This window comes from Ambystoma mexicanum, chromosome 3q (assembly GCF_040938575.1).
Source record: "Ambystoma mexicanum isolate Mex_15411 chromosome 3q, UKY_AmexF1_1, whole genome shotgun sequence".
Taxonomy (NCBI): domain Eukaryota; kingdom Metazoa; phylum Chordata; class Amphibia; order Caudata; family Ambystomatidae; genus Ambystoma; species Ambystoma mexicanum.
Window position 1 is genome coordinate 348,909,672 of NC_090926.1, and position 21,078 is coordinate 348,930,749.

Consider the following 21,078-nt stretch of genomic DNA (forward strand, 5'->3'; position numbering starts at 1 on the left):
ATGAAATCCAGACGGTCGGCCTGGAGCAAGGAGAGGTAAGAAGAGGATGAGGCAGTGCTCGAAGGACGAATACTGAGAACTTCAAGAAGAAACGATGGGGTTAGAAGAGGAAGGAGAAAAAGGAGAGGTCCAGGATGGGATTTGGAGAAGGCAGCTGAGTGATGGTCAGAGGCCAAGTGAAGTGTAAGAGAAAAGAGGAGGTGGCATGGGAAGAGACAGAATAGTGAGTCAGAATATGCATACCACGAGTGGAGTGTGGAGTGTGAGAAAGCAGAAAAGCATGCGAGAGAGGCAGTGTTGATAGTGTCAGATGAAGAATTCCAAGTATTAGACCGAGAAAATAGAGTGGGACTTATTGCCTACTGAGTGAGCCTTCAAGACACCAATGGAAATGATGGGAGGAGCAGTAGAGGAGCAAGTGCCATAGCACAACTCCAGGCCTGGAGGGCCGGATCCATGCTGGGTTTTCAGGATACTCCTCATTAATATACATGAGATACATTTGCATACAATGATTATAAATGTATGCAAATGTTTCCTTATTAATGAGGGATAGCCTAAAAACCAACCCTTAATGAAGAACGGAGGGCGCAGAGAGACGCCAGCGGTGTAATCGACAGGGATAGAAGCAGACATGGGCAAGGAAGAGGGGAATAGGGAACAGAGAGAAAGGGATAAATATAGGGACAGGAAAAAACACATTTGAAATATGGAACCAAAAGTAAAAGGTAGAATGCTTGTGCAAAGACCTTGAGTAGGTTGGGTGTTGCCTAGCAACAGGTTGCAGCAGTGTATGAAGGAAGATGAACATAATATTGGCAAAAAGGTGGAAGAACAGTCTATAAAACAAATAGAAACTACACGGGCACAGCCAGTCCCAAACAAGAGCAAACGGGAAAAGAAAGAACCCTTTGAAGCCCCGGCTGAGAAAGTCCTGCTGGTCACAAGCCTGTTTGCACTGGCAGTGTAAGTTAGCACGGCTGGTGTAACTTCTGCATTGCCTGTTAGCACGGCTGGTGTAACTTCTGCATTGCCTGTTAGCACGGCTGGTGTAACTTCTGCATTGCCTGTTAGCACGGCTGGTGTAACTTCTGCATTGCCTGTTTGCACTGGCAGTGTAACTTCTGCATTGCCTGTTAGCACGGCTGGTGTAACTTCTGCATTGCCTGTTAGCACGGCTGGTGCAACTTCTGGATTCCCTGTTAGCACGGCTGGTGTAACTTCTGCATTGCCTGTTAGCACGGCTGGTGCAACTTCTGGATTGCCTGTTAGCACGGCAGTGTAACTTCTGGATTGCCTGTTAGCACTGGCGGTGTAACTTCTAGATTGCCTGTTTGCACTGGTGGTGTAAATTCTGGATTAGGCACGGCTTCCTGTTTTGGCCCCTCACCGCGTGTGTCCATCTCATGCTCTGTGTCATCCCCCTGTCTGCCCTTTCTCCCAGGCTCTCTGTCACTCACTTATGTTCCTTGCCTGCTTTGCGCTCATAACGTGGCCCTCGTGATTCTTCTCATGTTCTGTCCCTCTTGGGTAGTCGTTCCCTCCCTGGTGTGCTCTGCCGTGTCCACCTCCGAGGTTCTCTTCTACTCTGTCCTTGTCTTCTCTGGCCCTTTCCTGTATCCACATGTTCTGTCCCTCTCGGGTAGTCGTTCCCTCCCTGGTGTGCTCTGCCGTGTCCACCTCCGAGGTTCTCTTCTACTCTGTCCTTGTCTTCTCTGGCCTTTTCCTGTATCCACATGTTCTGTCCCTCTCGGGTAGTCGTTCCCTCCCTGGTGTGCTCCGCCGTGTCCACCTCCGAGGTTCTCTTATACTCTGTCCTTGTCTTCTCTGGCCTTTCCTGTACCCACATGTTCTGTCCCTCTTGGGTAGTCTTTCCCTCCCTGGTGTGCTCCGCCGTGCTCCGCCGTGTCCACCTCCGAGGTTCTCTTCTACTCTGTCCTTGCTTTCTCTGCCCCTCCCATGTGTTATCAGTCTGCTCGTCTTCTGCCTCCACTCTCATTCTGTCCCTCTTGGGTGACTCGTCCCCTGTCATATCTGCTCTTCCTCAGATCGCAGCTGCCCTCCTCCTCTCGTCTGCCCCTCTTAGGCTTCTTGCCTCATATCCTCTATTCTCCTTTCATCCCCTCTGCTCCCTCCCCCCGCTTTGTTTCTTGCCCATTTGATGTTCGTTCATCTTTTCTTCCTCATCTCACCTCCCATGGTTTGCCCACTCGCCCTTTTATTTGTCTCTGGCCTCTGTACTCCAATCACCTTCTGTGCCTCCAGATCATCCTCTCAGCCCCATCTCATGTTCCTGGCCCCCTTTCTCATGTTCCCCATTTCTCATTATTCCCCCTTTCTCATGCTCATTTTCATTCATGCATGCCTCTCATCGCATCTGCCATTCTTGAATTTTTCTGACTCGTCCCATCCTTTTCCCTTCCATCACTCACGCTCCTTGTCCATTTGTCATCTCCCCTTTCCCATACTTCTCCTCCTCCCCTTCACCATCGTCTCTGCCGCTTCGTCTTTTTCTATTGACTTCTCAACCATGTCTCCTTCATTGTATTTCCCCCCTATCCTTGTCTGTGTCCCCCTGACATCTCTGCCAACCCACACTTCTCCCCCCATCTCGGCCCCTATCATGGTCCTTGTTCCCCTTTCATCTCATCTGCACTCTCATCTCATCTGTTCCCCTCCAATGCCCTCTTCTCCAACTTCGCACCTGTCACCATATCACCATATCAGCGGTGATTGGTGTGTTGGGGTACAAAGGCACAGCCCCCCCACCCCTGTTTTAGCTGAAAAGATGGAAGATTATATTCCAGTTACATAGGAATCTTAACTTGACATCTTTCAAGCACGTGCTGGATTGGTTTATTTCAGCTTTTTAGCAGGGGTGCGTCCCATGCTGTGCCAGTTTTCATTTCATTATTCAAATGGAGACTGACAGGCTCCACACAGAAAGTGTACCCAGAGATGTATTTACAACAAGGCTGACTATGCCCAGGCTTAAGGCAGCAAACTATGTAGCATTTTATTGCAGTTTATTTTACTGGTTGTCATTTTTTAAATATATAGCCAATTTTGTTTCTCCGAGTCTGGCTGATCCACCACACTGTGTGTGTAATTTTGAGCTGTTAGCAGTCTTTCCACTCTGACAGCTAAATGGCCCAATTCATGGAATTTTACACAGAGATCCCGCAAATCCTGTGTGCCGAGAACAGCTCTGCGCGAGCCGGCATGCTCTGAGTATTCATGGAATTGTTTGCACAAAGTAACCGTACACGCAAGTCGCAGCCGGAACGCCCCAGGCAAAGCAAAAACAGCCAGAAACAGCTATCTTTACATGCTCCTTGGGCACAAATGCATGTGCCCTGAAAACAGCGTGCAGGGACCCCCGCAAGCAGGCATGTCTCTCGGGGACCCTGCGCTGGGTGCCAGTAACTTTGACCTGCACTGTGACAACATTTGTATGATTTATCGTAGCTTGGGTAGAAATCAGAAAATCTGCATACGAACCCCTATAAACTGTTCCTGCACACTGCTATATTGTGTACACGCACCGCTAAATTGGATCGGAACCCTGGCTGCGTGCACGCACCCCTAAATCCGACACCCGACCTTACCTTTGCACGTTGAATCCTATGCACATGTGTCTACCTGCCTTCAGGGTGGTGGATAGTATGAGGGCTATGCATGGCCATTTCCCCGACGGGAGGTTGCACGGCCGGATCCCTGAACACGTATTGTTTCCGCACAATAGTGGGCATGCCATGGACTGACTGCGGGCTGTCCCTCGTAACCACACATTTCCCCTTCTTCTTCCTCATTTTCCGAGTTCTGCCTCCTTACCTTCCCTCTGCGCAAGCCACGCCCACGCTCTGCATGGTGTCTCACGCAAGGCACTCTGACGCTCGCAGAGACGTGCTGAGCCTACATGAAGTCCCCGCAAGTTACAAAAAAGTGCAGTCGATTCCATGGATCGTCAAAAGGGATTTCACATTCAGTTTGGCGTGCAAGGTTCCTAGTTGCCGCGCAAATAATTGCATGAATCATGCCCAAAGTCTGTCCTGGCCAAACATTCATATTCTAGATATTTACAAAACCTTTATTGTTAGGGTGAATTTTGGTTTAAAAAAAAAGGAAATGTGTACAAACCCATTGTGCTTTAGTTATTTAGAGATTCAGTCATACAACCCTCACAGACATATGACAGATATAAAGCTCTTTGGTCGTTCTTATCTTCCCAAAGTGCTCTTTAATATGCAAAACAGCCAAACCCTCATTGGGTTTATTGGTGCCACTTCACATTATCTTGAGAGTTCTTTATAATCAGTACAAACATACACTGTGCTAAGCAATCACTTTTATATTCAAATACAAGGCATGCATTTTTTAACCATTGGAAAAATGAGGGGTTTCCCTTCAGAAAAGTAAAGGTTTAAAATTATGAATAATTTTACAGTATGAAGCGCTTGCCTATGTTTAAGTCAAGCATAAAGTTCCAACAGGTGGCCCCAAAGTGGCCCCAAAGCAAGCACTAATTTCCCTCCCAGGCACCAGAATTCAGAGGTCTGTGGCTGCCTAAAAGGTGTAAGCATGAAATAGATCATAGAGAAGTTAAAATGGCAAAGAGTAAATCTGAATTCACAAGTGCATCAAGAAACCTTAGATACCATACCCAAAGCCATAGAAGAGTGAGCGCAAAAAACTACGTAAAAAAGGTACACACTGTTTCATAGCTGTAAAGGTGTCCCATAAATACAGAAGCTGCTTAGTGTTAAGCAGGAAAATGGCATCCCTCCTGGGTCTATCATGTGTCTTTGACATTCTGGCAGCACGCTCAGTACTACCAGGAGAACCAACTGCAAAGTATGTCGCACAATACATAACTCTGATGTTTATAAGTAATCTTTACATCTATTATATTTTAAATACAAGGTAAGACTTTTACTATGAAACTACTTCAAACGACAGCAGAACATCTATATCTATATCCACAAATCTCAAAATGTTCCTATGTATTGTACAGTCCAAACAACTCTACAGAGTTAAAACAAGATTTAAATTACCTTAAATGCACGCTGGCAAGACCCATAGCCTAACCAAACTAGGGTAATTTTGTGCTGGTAGCCCAATCCATTATTCTTGGAGTGTTGGGTATTTTGGACAGTGGCACAAACAGCAATAATGTAAACAAAACCGTATGAACCACTTAATTTGGTATAAAAAGTGCCTGCGCTGTGCAGCTACGAGGAATGCTGTTGTTTCCCACACATGAATGTTCAGGGTCGCCCTTATCCATTACTCCACTGTGAGGATGCACAGCCAAAGATTCCAAGAACACTCTCCAACTGTCTATTCTATTGAGGTGTTTATGCCCAGGCAGAGTTTACAAACTTCACTTGTAATAATGTCATATTTTAAGGGCGTTCCAGCCCAAGGGATTGGCAGTACATCGCCTGCAGCAGGTAACTTGCTTTATTTCCATTTTGCCACCTGCTGACACCAGAGCTGTAACCATGAGAAGGGGGTTGAGTTCTTTTGATTCAACATTTTTTCTAAGATGTGCCTGTACCACTGGGATATATTTCATATGTAAGCTTTACCATTTGACAAGACTGGATGTACAAATGTAGTTATGTTCCATTCATATTACAGACCAGTCTAGGTGTTTCTCATAGAGTGACAGCAGGCAATTTGTGAGAGAAACCAGTTAACATTGAAACCAAAATTCCTTGTTCCAACCTTCTTACTTGTGTCCAGTTGGCAGACAGCTTATGTTCTGATTGCTTCCTCTAAAAGATTTTCTGACATAACCTAAAGTAGACGATTGGCCATAACAAGTAGCTCTAGAGTACTCAACTGAGAACACATGGACTTCACCAAATTCTGGGCAGCAGAGATCAGAAAACTCTTTCAACTAACATAACATAGAAGATTACAGGCTTGAATAAATAGAGTGGAAGCAATAACCTTTGAATCCATGCAACCTTAAAAACGTCATTATAATGTTATGGAGCCAAGATGGTGATAAATGGGCGTAGGCAACCCCCTGCAGGGGGACATCATTCCAAAGGTACGAGTATGTGGATTTATGGAAACAAAGTCTGTTCTCGCTGCTGCTTCAAGGGAGATCTGTCGCTTTAATCAGGAACCATAGAGAGCTCCATTAACTAGAGAGACCCTTTGATCCACAGCAGACAGGAAGATGGGGGGGGGGCTTAATATTACATGTTTTCACCCCTTTACCTTTTCTGTTGCAAAGCACTCTGGTTATGACCTCATGCATATAGGAGATTGTTGGTGGCAACCCGTATTGGTTCATGAAGGCTGGCTTACCCTACACCAATCACTGTTGCCCATTTGGCTTTAAAAGAGGTCTGAGACCATCTTTTGGGCAGATCATAAGAATACTTTGCAAGGAGTAAGAAGAAGAACTAATTTGGACCTTGGCTGAAGGTACAGTCTGCCTCACAACATCCGCCTGTGAAGGAAGGCCAGGATTTCGTAAGAGGGAAGGAAGATCCCTCCCGTAAACATCTCCCAAGGAGCAGAGGAAGATGAATCCAGAGGACCCCGCCAGCAGCTCAAGAACCAGTACCCAGCCACCGCACAGCATGCCCTACTAGGCTCTGAAAGCAGGCTTCCTAGGTGGGAAGTGCCAGAGAGTATCTGAACCAAACTAATGACAAGGCCGTTGCCTGCAACACTCTCCCGCAGCTTTGGGCAATCCATCTTAAAGGGTGACATAAGCCCAGTGAAGAAGCTAGGAGTGCATTGACACAGATCAACCAGCATCTGTCTTAAAGGACATTTTCGAGCCAGTCGAGCCCCTCGGGCTGCAACCGACTGCACTGCTGACTGTTGTCACACTGCAGTTGCTAACATCATCCCAGATGCCTCAACCAGTGCTTCAGACCCGCCAAACGGCACTTGGACAATGATTCCTGATCCGAAGCTGCTGTGTAGGCCAGCCTGCAGCCGTCCATACAGCCTCGCTCGCCGAACTGCCTGCCATCTGCTACCCGCAGCTGTCTCCCATCTTGAACTCTGTTGCAGGAGCTGCAAAGCGTCCTGAAATGGGCTCGACGCTGACGAGCACCAAGACCTTCTACAAGCACAATGTACCTTGCGGTTCTGTCACCCTGGTCCTTCTCCGAAGGCCCCTAGTAACATTTTAGGACCCATTACTCCCTTTGTGTTGAAACCAAGTATCCTTGAACTATTGCGATTAATTACTTTACCAACTACCCTCCTGTCAGCATCCCTTTTCCTTCTTGAAACTGTCCTCTGCATTCCTTTACAGGCTGGGTTGTATTTTGTATTGTGCTAGAACTCTGTTGTGATAATAAAGTAGATATATACAACTTTGACTGGACAGTCCATTTTATCATTGGGTAATAATTGTATTTCAGCTGTGTTGCAATTAATCAACGATCTATGACCAAAATTGGACAAGGAGGTTTATAATTTGCTTGGGTTTCCAATCTGTTTGGATCCCTTCTGGTGTACGAGAGCTGTGGGGCTGATTGATGGTTTAGAAGCCGATATTCATCCCTGTACCACTGGTGCCCCGGAGGTTCATTCGTCACAGTGCCTACTAGTGGGAGAGGAGGGGCGTGACTGTGGTGGGGGAGGGAGAACGAGGTGCCCATAATATAATGCCTGCCCGTCAGCCAGCACGTTCAAGTGTTATTACTGTCATTATACCTGCATCATGGACAAAATTAACATCAGTGTGTTCTTACAGGTGATACTGGCATATATTGGTGCAGACGGCACTGAGATGTCTTCATAAGAGGGCATAAGAGTGTGTCTTGGGACTACTAGCATATATTGGCAAAGTCAGTCTGTGCCTGTTTGTTACACTGGCATTATGGACAAAACTTAAATGAGCATGATCTAAAGAGGGGCTACTGGTATATATTGGTGCAGCCAGCCTATGTGTACATTTTATATTACACTGGCGTTATTTCTGCATTATGGGCAAAACTGACACGAGTGTGTTCCTATGTGGGGATACTGGCATATATTGGCTCAGACAGCATGGAGTTGTTTTCTCAGTTTGGCGTTATGGGGAAACCCAACTTGAGTGTCCTGTGAATACTACTAGCTGGCTTAGCTGCCAGCATTGACATGTATTCTTACTCTGGCATTGTAGTATAATCGGCAAACCCAAGATGAGTCTATTCTTACCGGCATAAGCTTAGCTTGACATATTTTCTTAAAGTGTCATTACTGCATTAAGGGAAATGCCAACATGATTCTGTCCTCAGGTGGGGAGTAGATCCTGACATATATTGGCTTAGAAGCTAGCTTTGATGTGTTTTCTTGTTTTTGCATTAGTGCGGTACAAGACAAACTAACGTAAGTATGTTATGAGTCGGAAAAACTGGCATAGGTTGACATAGCCAGCATGGGACAGTCTTATATGGGCATACGTTGTGGGTTAGAACAGTCTCCTGTGGACTGTTGGTGACCTGGCATACATCGGATTTTAGTATGCGTTACCCTACAAAACAGGTCGCAAATTATATGGTGTTTATCATTCACAAAAAGTGTACAGTAAAATTCACCATTTTTATCAAATATTTCAAAAATGTTCTCAGGGTTGGGCATCTGAAGACCCCTTGGTTGTTTGTGTCTCCTTCGTTGAAATGCCCCCGTTCATAAAATAGCCCTCCGAGTGGAAACAGCCACCACTGCACCACATTCTCCCCCTCTCCCATATCTTCTCTGGCACTATACCACCATCTCCTCTTGGCCCATCGTCTCCCGCCCCCCAATCATCACCTCTTTCCACCACCATCTCATATGTCCTGGCCCAACTTCCCGCCCCCTCCTGCACCCCTCCACCCTTGTCCTCACCCCTCTCACTGTTTGTGTCCTTCTTCCACAGGGTGAAGTATGCCCGGCCTCCCTGGTGCCAGGAGAGAAGAAGATGAAAGGGCGGACAGGCTGGCCCCAGCAGGTCTGGGCCCTGGAGCTGAACCCCTGAGCAGGCCTGCCTGCTCCAATGAAAGACTGAGTGTGCAAGGAGAGCAGGCTCGTGTCCAGGCTGGGCCTGTCGCAGAGTGCTCCAAGCCAGCAGACCAGCGTCCAGGCTGGGCCCTCAGTTACTGATCGCTGGGTGTGCAATGCCTCTCCTGGACTCACAAGCGCTGAAGTGTGTGTCTGTGGGTGGGTGAGGGGTAGGGGGGAGGGGGGATAGAGGAGCAGCCTGTGTACACAAATGTGAAATGGGGGTGAGGCCAGAAGTGATCATAAGTGGGTATCCCTAACCTACACCTACAAGAAATAAAAGGTGTACGAATAGGAAACGGCAGCGCCTTCTCCGTGGACCTTAAGGACAGCAGCATCTGAAGTGAGGGGCTGCCCTCGTTCCCGCACCCCATATAAGTCAAGGGAGCTGAGGTGTGTGCTTAAAAGGGCTCCGATTCCGGCTTTAGATCAGGCCGCCCCACCCCACAGCATGTCATCTAGCGGCTTGAGCGCACGTCACAGAGGTCAAGCAACTAACTAACCCATTCATCCATCCATCCATCCATCCATCTCCCTCGCACGGGTGGAGGCCCGTGCCCGCACTTTGCTCTTAGTGTAGAATTTTCCCACTAGAAAGGGTACAGCAAACAACATGTTTAAACGGGTCTTATCAACTGTAGTCTTTTTACTCGACCCTCCCGAGACGTTTAATGTTCATCTACTTCAGATGGGATTTCAGAGGGAGGGCGGCTGGCAGGACGATGGGAACGAACGGTAAGTTGTAAAAAGCACAGAGAAGCCTCGAAAGCTGCACTGGTGGTGCCCAGGGCCACTCCCGCGTATCATGCTCATGCACAGGTTTCAGCACCTCCTGCTGCACCCCAGTACTCCTCCTCATCTTACCTTCTTGGACACCCCCATGTCACGATATTAACCCCCTATGCGTTCATGACAAAAAAGGGAAAAGTGAAGAATTCGGGAGCATCCACCGAATGAACGTGGCGCTATTTGCAAAGTGATCGCACACCGCTAACCGGAACCTTGGAAACGGGGTCAATGTGCAGCAGGGGAGCCCGGAGTGGGACGGGACCGCCTGCCTCGAGGGGCACATTTTTATTCCACCCCACATCCAGGTTCTACAGACTACCTATACCCTCAAACCCCTCCCCTCTAAATGTACAGGACTCTCCCCGAGTGTTTTTAGAGTCCAGCTCCAGTGCCATGACAGTGTTAGTTCTGTTTTTATTTTCCTGCACTTCCCTACCCATGGAGTGGAAAACTTTATTTTTGTACATAAATAAAACGTGTTGCGTTGTTTTTTCTATGTTAAATTTTGAAATATATATATGTATTTAACTACCTAAATGTCCAATTTTACTGTAACAAGGTGTGATTGTTTTTCCTCCTCTACCTCAAATGTATGACCACTTTCCTATCAGAACAAAGACTGCAAAGCCAAGTATTTATGTTTTTGTTGGAAAATAAAGTTTTTATAGAAACAGTTTCCTGCTGACCAGTCTGCTCCATATGATTATGCTAATGTTTTTAATACCAGCCTAGTTTTTCTCATTTTATGACATATCAACCATCTTCACATTTGTGAAGTTTTCATCTTATGTCGGCCCTTGTTTTTTGGTGTAGGTGGAAATATATTTCTCAGTGTGATGGGCCCAGAGCCTCCTCACCAATCATGCCACCATTTTCATGGGGCACAGGGGTATGCGAAAACACAGGGATTGTACAATTTGGAATATACTCACCTACCGCAAACTGGTCACTTACTTGGGGTGACAAACTGCTAGAATACTGGAATTTTAAGTCTGTCCACACTGAATTTAAAATGAGATTTCTGAAAGTGGGATTATGCTGGAATTGTTCAAATAGTAAAATAGGACTGTTCTGAGATTGTGCCAATTGGTTTGAAAGACTCGAAACATACTGTGCCAACTGTGAGTAATGGGTGAGTTGGGAATATACCAGGGTTGCACACATTTAGAACACCCTGCGGTTGAATACATTCGAAATGTTCAGGTATGGTGCACACTGGGAAGTTCAAACTGGACATATCATGAATTTGCAAACAGGGTGGCCAAACCAATCATATTACTGGGTTGTCAAACTGCGAACGAATATAATAGTACTAATTTGCAGCGCCTCGTGCCAGATCCCCGTCTTCTGAGCACTGTAATAACATGTGTTATCACTTATTTAATCATGTGTGCGTTTATGTGCAGCGCCTCGTGCCAAATCCCCGTCTTCTGAGCACTGTAGTAACAGGTGTTATGCATATCTTATTTAATCATGTGTGTTATGTGCAGCGCCTCGTGCCAGATGCCTGTCTTCTGAGCACTGTAATAACAGGTGTTATGCATATCTTATTTAATCATGTGTGCGTTTATGTGCAGCGCCTCGTGCCAGATGCCTGTCTTCTGAGCACTGTAATAACAGGTGTTATGCATCACTTTTTTAATCATGTGTGCGTTTATGTGCAGCGCCTCGTGCCAGGTCCCCGTCTTCTGAGCACTGTAGTAACAGGTGTTATGCATATCTTATTTAATCATATGTGCGTTTATGTACAGCGCCTCGTGTCAGATGCCTGTCTTCTGAGCACTGTAATAACAGGTGTTATGCATAACTTATTTGACAGCGCTTAATGCATTGCGCTCTGAATTATGAAGAACTTTGCCTGCCCTGCTGCTGCTGCACATGAACTGGTTTCGAGCAGACTGGACACGTGTCTGATACGAAGTTTTGACTTGTGAACTAGCCACCCAGTGTGTGATTGCGAAGCTGGATATATATGTTTTGGTTAAACAAACGCAACGTTGTCATGGGCAAACTTGGAACATAATGGTATTATGAAAACTAGGAATATAAAACTGAGAATTCTGTGATTTCACTAAGGATTGTCGATCTGGAAATCTATATGGACAATAATGGATTTTACCATTCACCATCAATATTATGGTGGCTTTAAAATCCCTTTTACCTGCAATGTGCTAAGGGACGGGGCCATTCCCGCTTATAAGAAGCACATGCACAGATCCACCTAGTGGCCATCCCCGGAAGTTCACCTCCACATCAGAGCACAAAGCAATGCATTCTAGGTATGAACATCACCTCAGAGGCTTGCTTTTGGCTTCATATGAGGACATGGTCATTGTTTTATAAGGCAGTGCTATTTTAAGCACAGCGTTATCAACCCAAGATTGACAGCAGTGTTTCCAGGTCGGAGGAAAACAGTAAGCTGCAGGGCCCTTCAAAACAAGCCCAAAACAGCTGACTCCCTGCAAATACATTGGGAAAACAATTCCTCACCTAACAACACAGCAGGTGGGTCTAAAAAAAAGAAGCATAACACAATAACAAACATACGTAGGGAGACCAGAGTGTGTTAGAACAAAAAGAGTGAATTAGAACGCCATTTTCCTGGTTATTACTGTCTTTTCAGGTCTGTTATTAATATTATATGTATGGGATTTATAGAGCATTTTTTCTTACGGAGGCTGGGGGCTCAGCTTGCATTGCAGGTGATCGGCTCCTCATGTCAGGCTTCTGAGACCACAGGAGCCACATTAAACAAGTGGGTGCCAGCCAGCAACCATTGGAAGACTCTGCACCTGTTCACACATGAACGGGGTGTTTTAATTCAGCCAGCTGACATGATGATGTATAGCGCAACACTCCACTCTGGCCCTCGGCTCCTGGGGTCCTTTCTCTACCTGGTGGGTTGCTCTCCTCTGGTCTGTGGCTTCCCAGTGAGATGCTACTGTGGTCTGTCGCCCCTCGAGTCTCTGGCTCCCTATTGAGTCTCTTTCCTCTGGTCTGTCGCTCCTCTGATCCTCAGCTGCTCTGGTGAGTCACTCCCCCTCTGGTCCTTTATGGCCCTTCTGGTCTGTGGCTTCCTTGTGAGATGCTACTGTGGTATGTTACCCCTCTAGTCTTTGGCTGCCTGTTGAGCCTCTTTCCTCTGCTCTATGGCTCCTCTGATCCTCATAGCTCTGGTGAGTCACTCATCTCTGGTCCTTTATGGCCCTTCTGGTCTGTGGCTTCCTTGTGAGATGCTACTGTGTTCTGTCGCCCCTCTAGTCTTTGGCTCCCTATTGAGTCTCTTTCCTCTGGTCTACCGCTCCTCTGATCCTCAGTTGCTCTGGCGAGTCACTCCCCTCTGGTCCTTCATTGCCCTTCTGGTCTGTGGCTTCCTTGTGAGATGCTACTGTGGCCTGTCGCCCCTCTAGTCTTTGGCTCCCTATTGAGTCTCTTTCCTCTGGTCTACCGCTCCTCTGATCCTCAGCTGCTCTGGTGAGTCACTCCCCTCTGGTCCTTGACTCCTCTGGTCCATTGGTCCATTGCCCTTCTGGTCAGTGGCTCCCTGTTTAGTCGCAGGTGAAAACAAACAGAATCAAATAACTTCCTTGTTCTGTGTGCGGTTACTGCCTAAATTGCAGGTTGAAATCCTCAAATTACCATGCTTACCTGGTGTGACCATGAAATCAAATTTGGCACTCATTGGAGCAAGATATGGTAAGAAACCTCTCAAAAATCATTCTACCTCCCACCCTTAAAGACAAGGCATATTGACCCTCAATACCACGAACAAAATATTACAGGTTACAGAATGGAACCTACTCCGCCAGAAGACATGTCTACACGGAATTGCCCAGAACACAGTAACACACTAGATACACCAAAACACCCATCCACACAATGTAAACCCCAATCTGGCAGCCACAACAGACAACACACAAACAATTTGCACTAGAAATCCGGAGCGCACATGAACCATGTCTCCAGACAGCCCACAAAATATCTCAAGCCTGCACCCCGGAAAGCCTGATATTTTTAGATGTGCACACTTGCTGCTGTGCTAGTCCCCCACCCACCTCTTGCAGACCCTGAATCTCCAAGAAACTGCAAATGGCAGGTGTGCTATACCATACTACATAACATAGCCTAACAGGGCATAGCAAAGAGTTTCATTCTCCTGTTGGGCAGTTCTCTAAAGTAATGTCACTTCTCCAGCAGTCCGTCCTCTATGTTAGTACCTCTGCCCACTGACAGGCTTGTGAAACTATATAGCTGCCTGTCAAATCAAGTGATATGGGACTGAGGGAGGGCCAGTGCAACAATAACACAATTCCATGTGACTAGCGCAGGGACCAATAACAAAGGAGCATGCAGGGACACCATTTTGTCCCACAGATCATTCTTCACTGTAAGGGAGTTTTTTTTCTCCGAATAATACATTTTTTGCCCAGGATCCCATTCTTGGTAAAATAGGGAAGCTGGGATTTTAACCCACGTTGCAATATAGGCACTTGGCGACATACCTTCCAACCGGTACTTGTTCCAAATATTAAAATTTTGGATTACAAGTCCTAGAATAACACATAATTATAATGTTTACTTGCAAAATACACACATTTCATAGGCACACCATCTGGCAACATGTCAAGTCCTTATAGAAACATGTTAAGTCAAAAAATCATTGTAGCTTTATTTTTCACATCCTGCACAGAAAACTGTAGTCCCCAGAATGCAAGTTAATGTGTGCCTGAACAACCTGTTCCCTTTGGTATAAAAATGGTGACAAACTGCCAGCTTGCGTTATGCGTGATGGACAGTTGACTCTCCTGGAGAACAAGGTGGGGCACACGACTTGCAGTCATCCAGCACAACCACAGTTCCATAATTGGTATCTTCCACAGCTCCTCTGATAAAATGCTCTTTGCATGTGGTACACGTACTGAAAATCTGTGGATACCAAAGTACAGGGCTCCAAACAAAGGCAAGCCCATTTTGTGGGGGCGATCCCTGGTTTGTGGTCAGGAGGCCCCGTTATGAGCAGTCTCATCCTGCCTCATACAGGGTTATAGGTTTTCAAGGGACTCTCCCTCAGAGAAGGCCATCAAAGCCAGCTATGTCCTCCATTTTTGGATCGAGTTCGACTGCACACGCCCCTCACTTTTCGTAGCACTCCCAAGAGTAAACGGTAAACTCATTCCGAGATGGGCAAGGATTGGAATCTTAAAGTCAGCATGGGGTCGTGTTTCTGTGCTAGGTTTATCTTACAGGATAAGTATATAGTTCAAATGATGCTCAACAAAGGCTCAGTTGTCTAGTTTCTGTTAATTGACTTCACTCTCAAATTCCAAGTTATATATTTATCAAATGTTGATCCACATATTCCTTGGGTCCTTAAGTGTCATACACTGTGTTCTGTACATGTATGGTCTCCTAACATTAAATCTGACTTCTATTTTCTCAGTTTTAGGTCTCCGTTAAAGTGCTTTTAATATTCAAGGTATCAGTGTGAGCTCATGTATTCCTTGTGCCTGTTTACTATTCTTTTTACTATTGTGATCCTCAACACGTGTTTCACCACACCCTGATATGATATGGCATTTGTAACGCGCCTATACACAAGTGTTTCAAGGCGCGTGGATCTTCAGGAGGACCATTTAGTTACAATTCTTTACATCTACTACAAGGATATATATATATATATATATATATATATATATATATATATATATATATACACATAATCAGAGAATCTAATGGGGAACTCTGATTGATTTATAATCATCAATATAATACATTAATATCCATTAATATTCAATAGGACATGTTGCTTCAAGTGCATTGTGATATGTTACTCACCCGAGTTAGTTGTATTCAATGTGCTTCTTGTTGTTTTCCATCAATATTCAGAATGTTGCCATTGTCTGAAATAAATGGTACATTGTACTACCTCTACAAACCCCTATCAGGGATCAATGTAACTGGCTCTGTCACTGCATTGTCAAATGCCAAAGTATAGCAAAAAAGGAAAAGGGTATTGGTCAGCTTACCTAAAGATGCCAAGTGTAGGGTGCTGGATATGATAGTCCTGCTTAATTTTGCCCTCGAACGCTGTTCCGCGTTGTGCAGGGCTTTCCAAAATAGCTGCTTATTTATAGCGGGCGTATGACGTCATCGTGTTGGTTGCCTCAACAAGCATCTACCGTTGTTCGCCTTAAAGGACATTTTTGAGCCAATGTAGTTCCTCGAGCTGCAACCGACTGCAACGCTTACCGTTGTCAAACTGCAGACTCTTAAAGACATCCAAGATGTCTCGACCAGTGCTTCAGAACTGCTGATCAGCACTGAGACAATGATTCCCGACCCCAAACCCGAGCCGCCATGTGGGCCAGCCTGCTGATGTTCGTCCAGCTCTGCTCACCGAACGGTGTTGCCGCCTGATATCCGCAGCTGACTCCCATCTTGAACTCTGTCACAGAAGCCTGCAAAGCACCCTGTGGCCGAATCAACCCTGTCAAGCACCAAGAACACCTCCAGCACAAGGTATGTTGTGGTTCTGCCCCCCTGGTCCTTCCCAGAAGGCCCTTAGGGACATATTAAGACCCATTGCTCCCTTTGTGCTGAAGCCAAGAAGCCTTAAACCTTTGGGGTAATTAACCAAACCGACTACCCTTCTGTCAGTATCTAGAGTGCATCCCTTTTCCTTCTTTGAAACTGTCTGTCCTCTGCATTCCTATAAAGGGTGGGTTGTATTTCGTAGTGTTGCTAGAACTGTCTGATGTGATATAAATAACGAAGATATTTTTGATACAACCTTGACTGGACAGTCCCTTTTATCATTGGGTAATTGTATTTTTGCTGTGTTGCAACTAACCAATGATCCACAACTTTTCGGAAATAAGCCTGCCGTTACTAACGTCCACATTAACAAAATTGGACAAGGAGGTTTATAATTTGCCTGTTATTCCAATCTGTCCAGATCCCTTCTGATGTCTTAGAGGTGTGGGGCTGATTGATGGTTTAGAAACCAATATTCACCCCTGGACCACTGGTGCCCCGGAAGTTGATTCGTTACATTGGTGTCAGATGGTCGGATCAAGTTGGAGCCTTGCGCACAGCTTAGTCACCCAACGATAAAAGTACTTCTGCAGGCAACATTTAGAGCACTGATAGGTATTTGTTAATAATCACTGATCTTGACAAAGACTGTGCAAGGCATGAGCAAAGATGTCCTCTGCGTCCTACAGCCTATGTCAAGAGAGGATTTCCCCACAACACTAGGATTAATAAACTTGAGCTGCTGATCAGCTGCCAAGCTTGGGTAGAAGTGAGGGTGGCTGGGGAAGCAACCCCAGGGGACGGGCTAGGCCCTGTCTACCAAAATGAGGAAGGCATTCCAGATAGAGTGGTGGACGATAACGATGAAGAAAACCGGAGAAGTGTTTCTCACCAACCACCCTTCAAGGGGGGCCTGAGGGTCAGAACTGAGAGACAGACACAAAGCTGTAGTTTTCTTAATGTTTGCCCTTTTATTAAAAAGGGGCGAGATAAACACCTATCCTCCCCTATCCTAACAAGAATGTTCCTACCTAGCAAACTAAAACTAAAGAAAGATGAACTTGTGTCCAAATATATGTGTTGGTGTGAGGGTCAGATACAACGAAAGTGTGCAAGGAAAGTATATCTGATTATTGTTCAACAAAACAGTGCAAAAGTTAAAACTTATAATTCCCCCAAAGTGCTCCTTGTGATCAGGGTTTGGTTCTCTTCTCCTGGTACAATTCTGTAAGTCCTTTGCAAACTTTCGGATTCAACAAAGTTCTATTCAGTTCAATAAAAAATGTCTTTCATCCAATACATCCTTCTGCTTGGCAAAGTATGTCTCTTTCACAAAACACTTGTTCAAAATCAAAGCAACCGTTTCCTCCACAAAGTGTTCTTCTCCAGGATGCAAAGTAGATATAAAGATACCACTATTCTTCCAATGGAATACCTGTGTCAGGACAACACATCACAGCAAATGTCTTTTGTTACACAACAGTTTGTCAGGAAGATTAAATTAACCGTTTCTTTTGACAACACCTTTTTGCCACAATCACACTTCTTCAAAACAACTTTCTTTCCTGGTATACTCGCCTGCCAGGACTAACTACAACTGTACCCTTTCCTGGTTTCCTCGCCTGCCAGCAAGAAAAACTCCTACAATTACAATTGGTCTTTTCTGTTAGTGGCAATAATTGTTCCAGGGTTCTCCACACCAGTATCCCATCTGAGGAGAGTTGAACAATGGCTGCCTGTCTTTATAGTCTCTTGGCAAAGGTGGGTTATAAGTTCCTGTTAGTGACAATATTTGTTCCAGGGTTTTCCACACCAGTATCCCATCTGAGGAGAGTTGAACAATGGCTGCCTGTCTTCATAGTCTCTTGGCAAAGATGGGTTACAAGTTCCCCCAAACTGGCATCTCAAGAAAGGGGAATTGCGCCCAAGTTGCCCTTTTTTCTCCTTGTCATAGTCTCTTAACTGTTGGGTAATGTAGGTTACAGGTTTCGCAAGTTGATATCTCACAAAAGGAGAATTGCGCCCTTGCCGCCTCTTTACTGCTTCTTTATAGCCCCTTGTCTGTTGGCAATGTGGGTTACAGGTTTCCCCAAGTTGATACCTCATAAAAGGGGAATTTTGCCCTTGTTACATCTTTATGCTACTGGTTCAGTCTTCAAAATGATCTGTTACTGCAAAATGCTCTACTCAGAGCACCCTGGGGCTACACTTTTCTTCAAACCAACTCCCTGATCTCCTTTGGCATCTCTGCGTTACTCCCAATGGCTGAGGTGACCTTCTCTTGTCGGACCATAACATTGGCAGCTCTCGCATAGCTTCAGTGGTCTGCATGGCGCTTCTCTGGAGCCCCACAGGCTCTGTTGCGTTTCCGCATCATCCCTCTCACCGGAGCAGCTCACATCTTGTTGGCAGCGAGCCTCCCACACGGCTCTCTGCCCGCTGCTGTCCATGACTGCTTCCTGCAGCGTGTAACCTGCAAAGCTGCAGTGCCGTTTCTGCTTCTGTTGCAACCACTTTTCAGCTGGCAGCGACCTTGCTGACTTTGTCTGCCTCTCTCCTGACTGCTTCGGCCACTCTGTCCTTCAGCTGTAGCTCATTCGTGCATTTAAATGTCCAGCTTAGGTCTCTTGCTTGGTAACAACTTCACCGCACATTTTTTCAATAGCACCTCTGATCGTTACTGACTCTTGGTGCCTCTTTCCTGTACAACAGGCATTATGGATCCTGAAGTCTTTAGTGGTTTTGGTTCTTTTACATTCATTTAGTTCTAATTCCTTTATGAATTGAGAACTATCAGAGTTAGGAGATGTTATATAAATGGATTGGGATTTAACATTGGGGTTAGGACTTCTACCTAAGACAGAATCATGATAATTAGAGGTTATCACATTTATTTCATGAACTCCCAATGTACAAACCTTATTCTGTCTGGCTGACTTTTCATAGAATGTTCTTTGGGTTTTCTCATGGGAGGAACTCGTGCAGTGACAGCATGCCATTAGATATTTAGGAATAAACACAAGAAAATATGCCCACTGGGAATTATTCAATAATTTCTAAACTAATGGAAGGCTGAGCTTCCTATACCTCCGAGTAGAGGTTACGAAGTTGTAACCCTGTATTGTCGCATATTTTAAGAATAAATAAAAAAATGGTGAGAAAACTAATGAAATATCAAAACATGTTTAGCATATCTAATGATATTTATTTACATCAATATATGCATATTTGCAGGATTTAATCAGACGCATTTCATCAGAAAGAAAATAATAATTTAATACAGTAGCATCAAATAGCAAAGAATACTGCCGAGTCCAACATAAAACAAAGACATTTAACTAAATAGACTGGGTTGATAGCAAATACAAAAAAAATGAAATAAAACAAATTAATGAAACTTATAAATGGCACAAAGATCAAATAACTACCAAAATTGAACAAAAAAAAACATCTACTCATGAGAAAATGCAGATGTAAAATGGCAGGCAGCTGCTGTCTATCTACTGCTAAATAACAGAGACTATATAATCTGAAGCAGAGCCATGGAAAAATAGGGTTTGCATGTGGAAGTCACCTCAAATAGGCATCCAACACTGAGCTTGGTGAGGCAAAGCCATACAGCGCACTTTTCGGTGGAAGCTGCAATATGCACTAATTTTGTCTGGACCGGAAGACAACCCTACATTCAAACAAGGAAATTAAGTAAATAATTCATAAAACCTACATTTATGTAGTACATGTTAAAAACCTGGCACTAATCAAAAGTTGGAAGTGCAGATATACTGAAACATATTGAGGCGCAACCATGGCACCAAGTTGTGTAAAAAAAGAGATTTTATACATGGGAAGGTGTAATGAAGTGAAAGAGAAATAGTTGTGCTGCCCAACCAAAATGGAGGGCAGTCGTCTGTCACAAATACACAGCGCCTAAACCACTGTGCACTGGAACTAGAACGTGCCAGCTAGAGTCTGAAAGCACCTGAGAGGTCATGCAAGAACCCTTACCGTAAGAAGGGGATCTAGTGACTTGCTGTATCTCAAATCACAGCGCCTAGAACTTACCCAGACTCCCTTTCGAGTTGCATAGGTATCAAACAATGATACGTGGAGTGAAATGCAGAGATGTAAAACAACAAGAATTATAGAAAGGGGGAAGAAACAAAGCTAACAAATCTGGATTAATATACACCCGAACCATATCAGTGAAAATCACAGGCCACACTGGTGCCAGAGCCAAGGCCCATAGAGGCAGACGCAGGGAAAACACTCTAAAACATGCTCACCTGGTTGCATGTGGAAACAGAGGGGGGAGAAATGTATCCAAAAACAAAGATGTGCAGTTGCCTGGCATCACTAGTGGATCGAACTAGCAATGCTGGAAGTGGAGCAAAATCTATAAAGAATGGATTGAATAAAAAAAAAGGGGTGAGGTAAACGCCTATACCTATCATAAAGAGAATGTTCCTACCTAGCCAACTAAAACTCAAGAAAGACGACCTTGTGTCCAAATGTATTTGACCCTCACACTAACACATATAGCCAAAGAGTACAAGGAAAGTGTACCCGATTTCAGTACAAAAGAACAGTGCCTTCCCCTGGATACATGGGAGGAGATTTGAAGGTGGGGTTCAGTGATGGCTCCACAAGATTCATCTCGGTGGCAAGTGTGGTTTCCCAACACTCCAGAGTGTCAGTAAGATCAGGGGCTAATGCGGCATCCTGCAGGTCCCAGGCCTCGGCACAGCTCTA

General features: G+C 45.2%; 1 protein-coding gene across 1 annotated transcript in view; it reads left to right on the forward strand.

Moving 5' to 3' along the window:
- The window catches only part of HAND1 (heart and neural crest derivatives expressed 1), a 28,850-nt gene extending 18,381 nt beyond the window's left edge, over positions 1-10,469 (forward strand). Inside the window, exon 2 of the mRNA XM_069653976.1 lies at positions 8,885-10,469. Within this exon, the coding sequence (XP_069510077.1) occupies positions 8,885-8,983 (99 nt within the window). The 3' untranslated portion in view covers positions 8,984-10,469. The remainder of the gene's footprint in view (positions 1-8,884) is intronic.
- Positions 10,470-21,078: the final 10,609 nt, after the last annotated feature.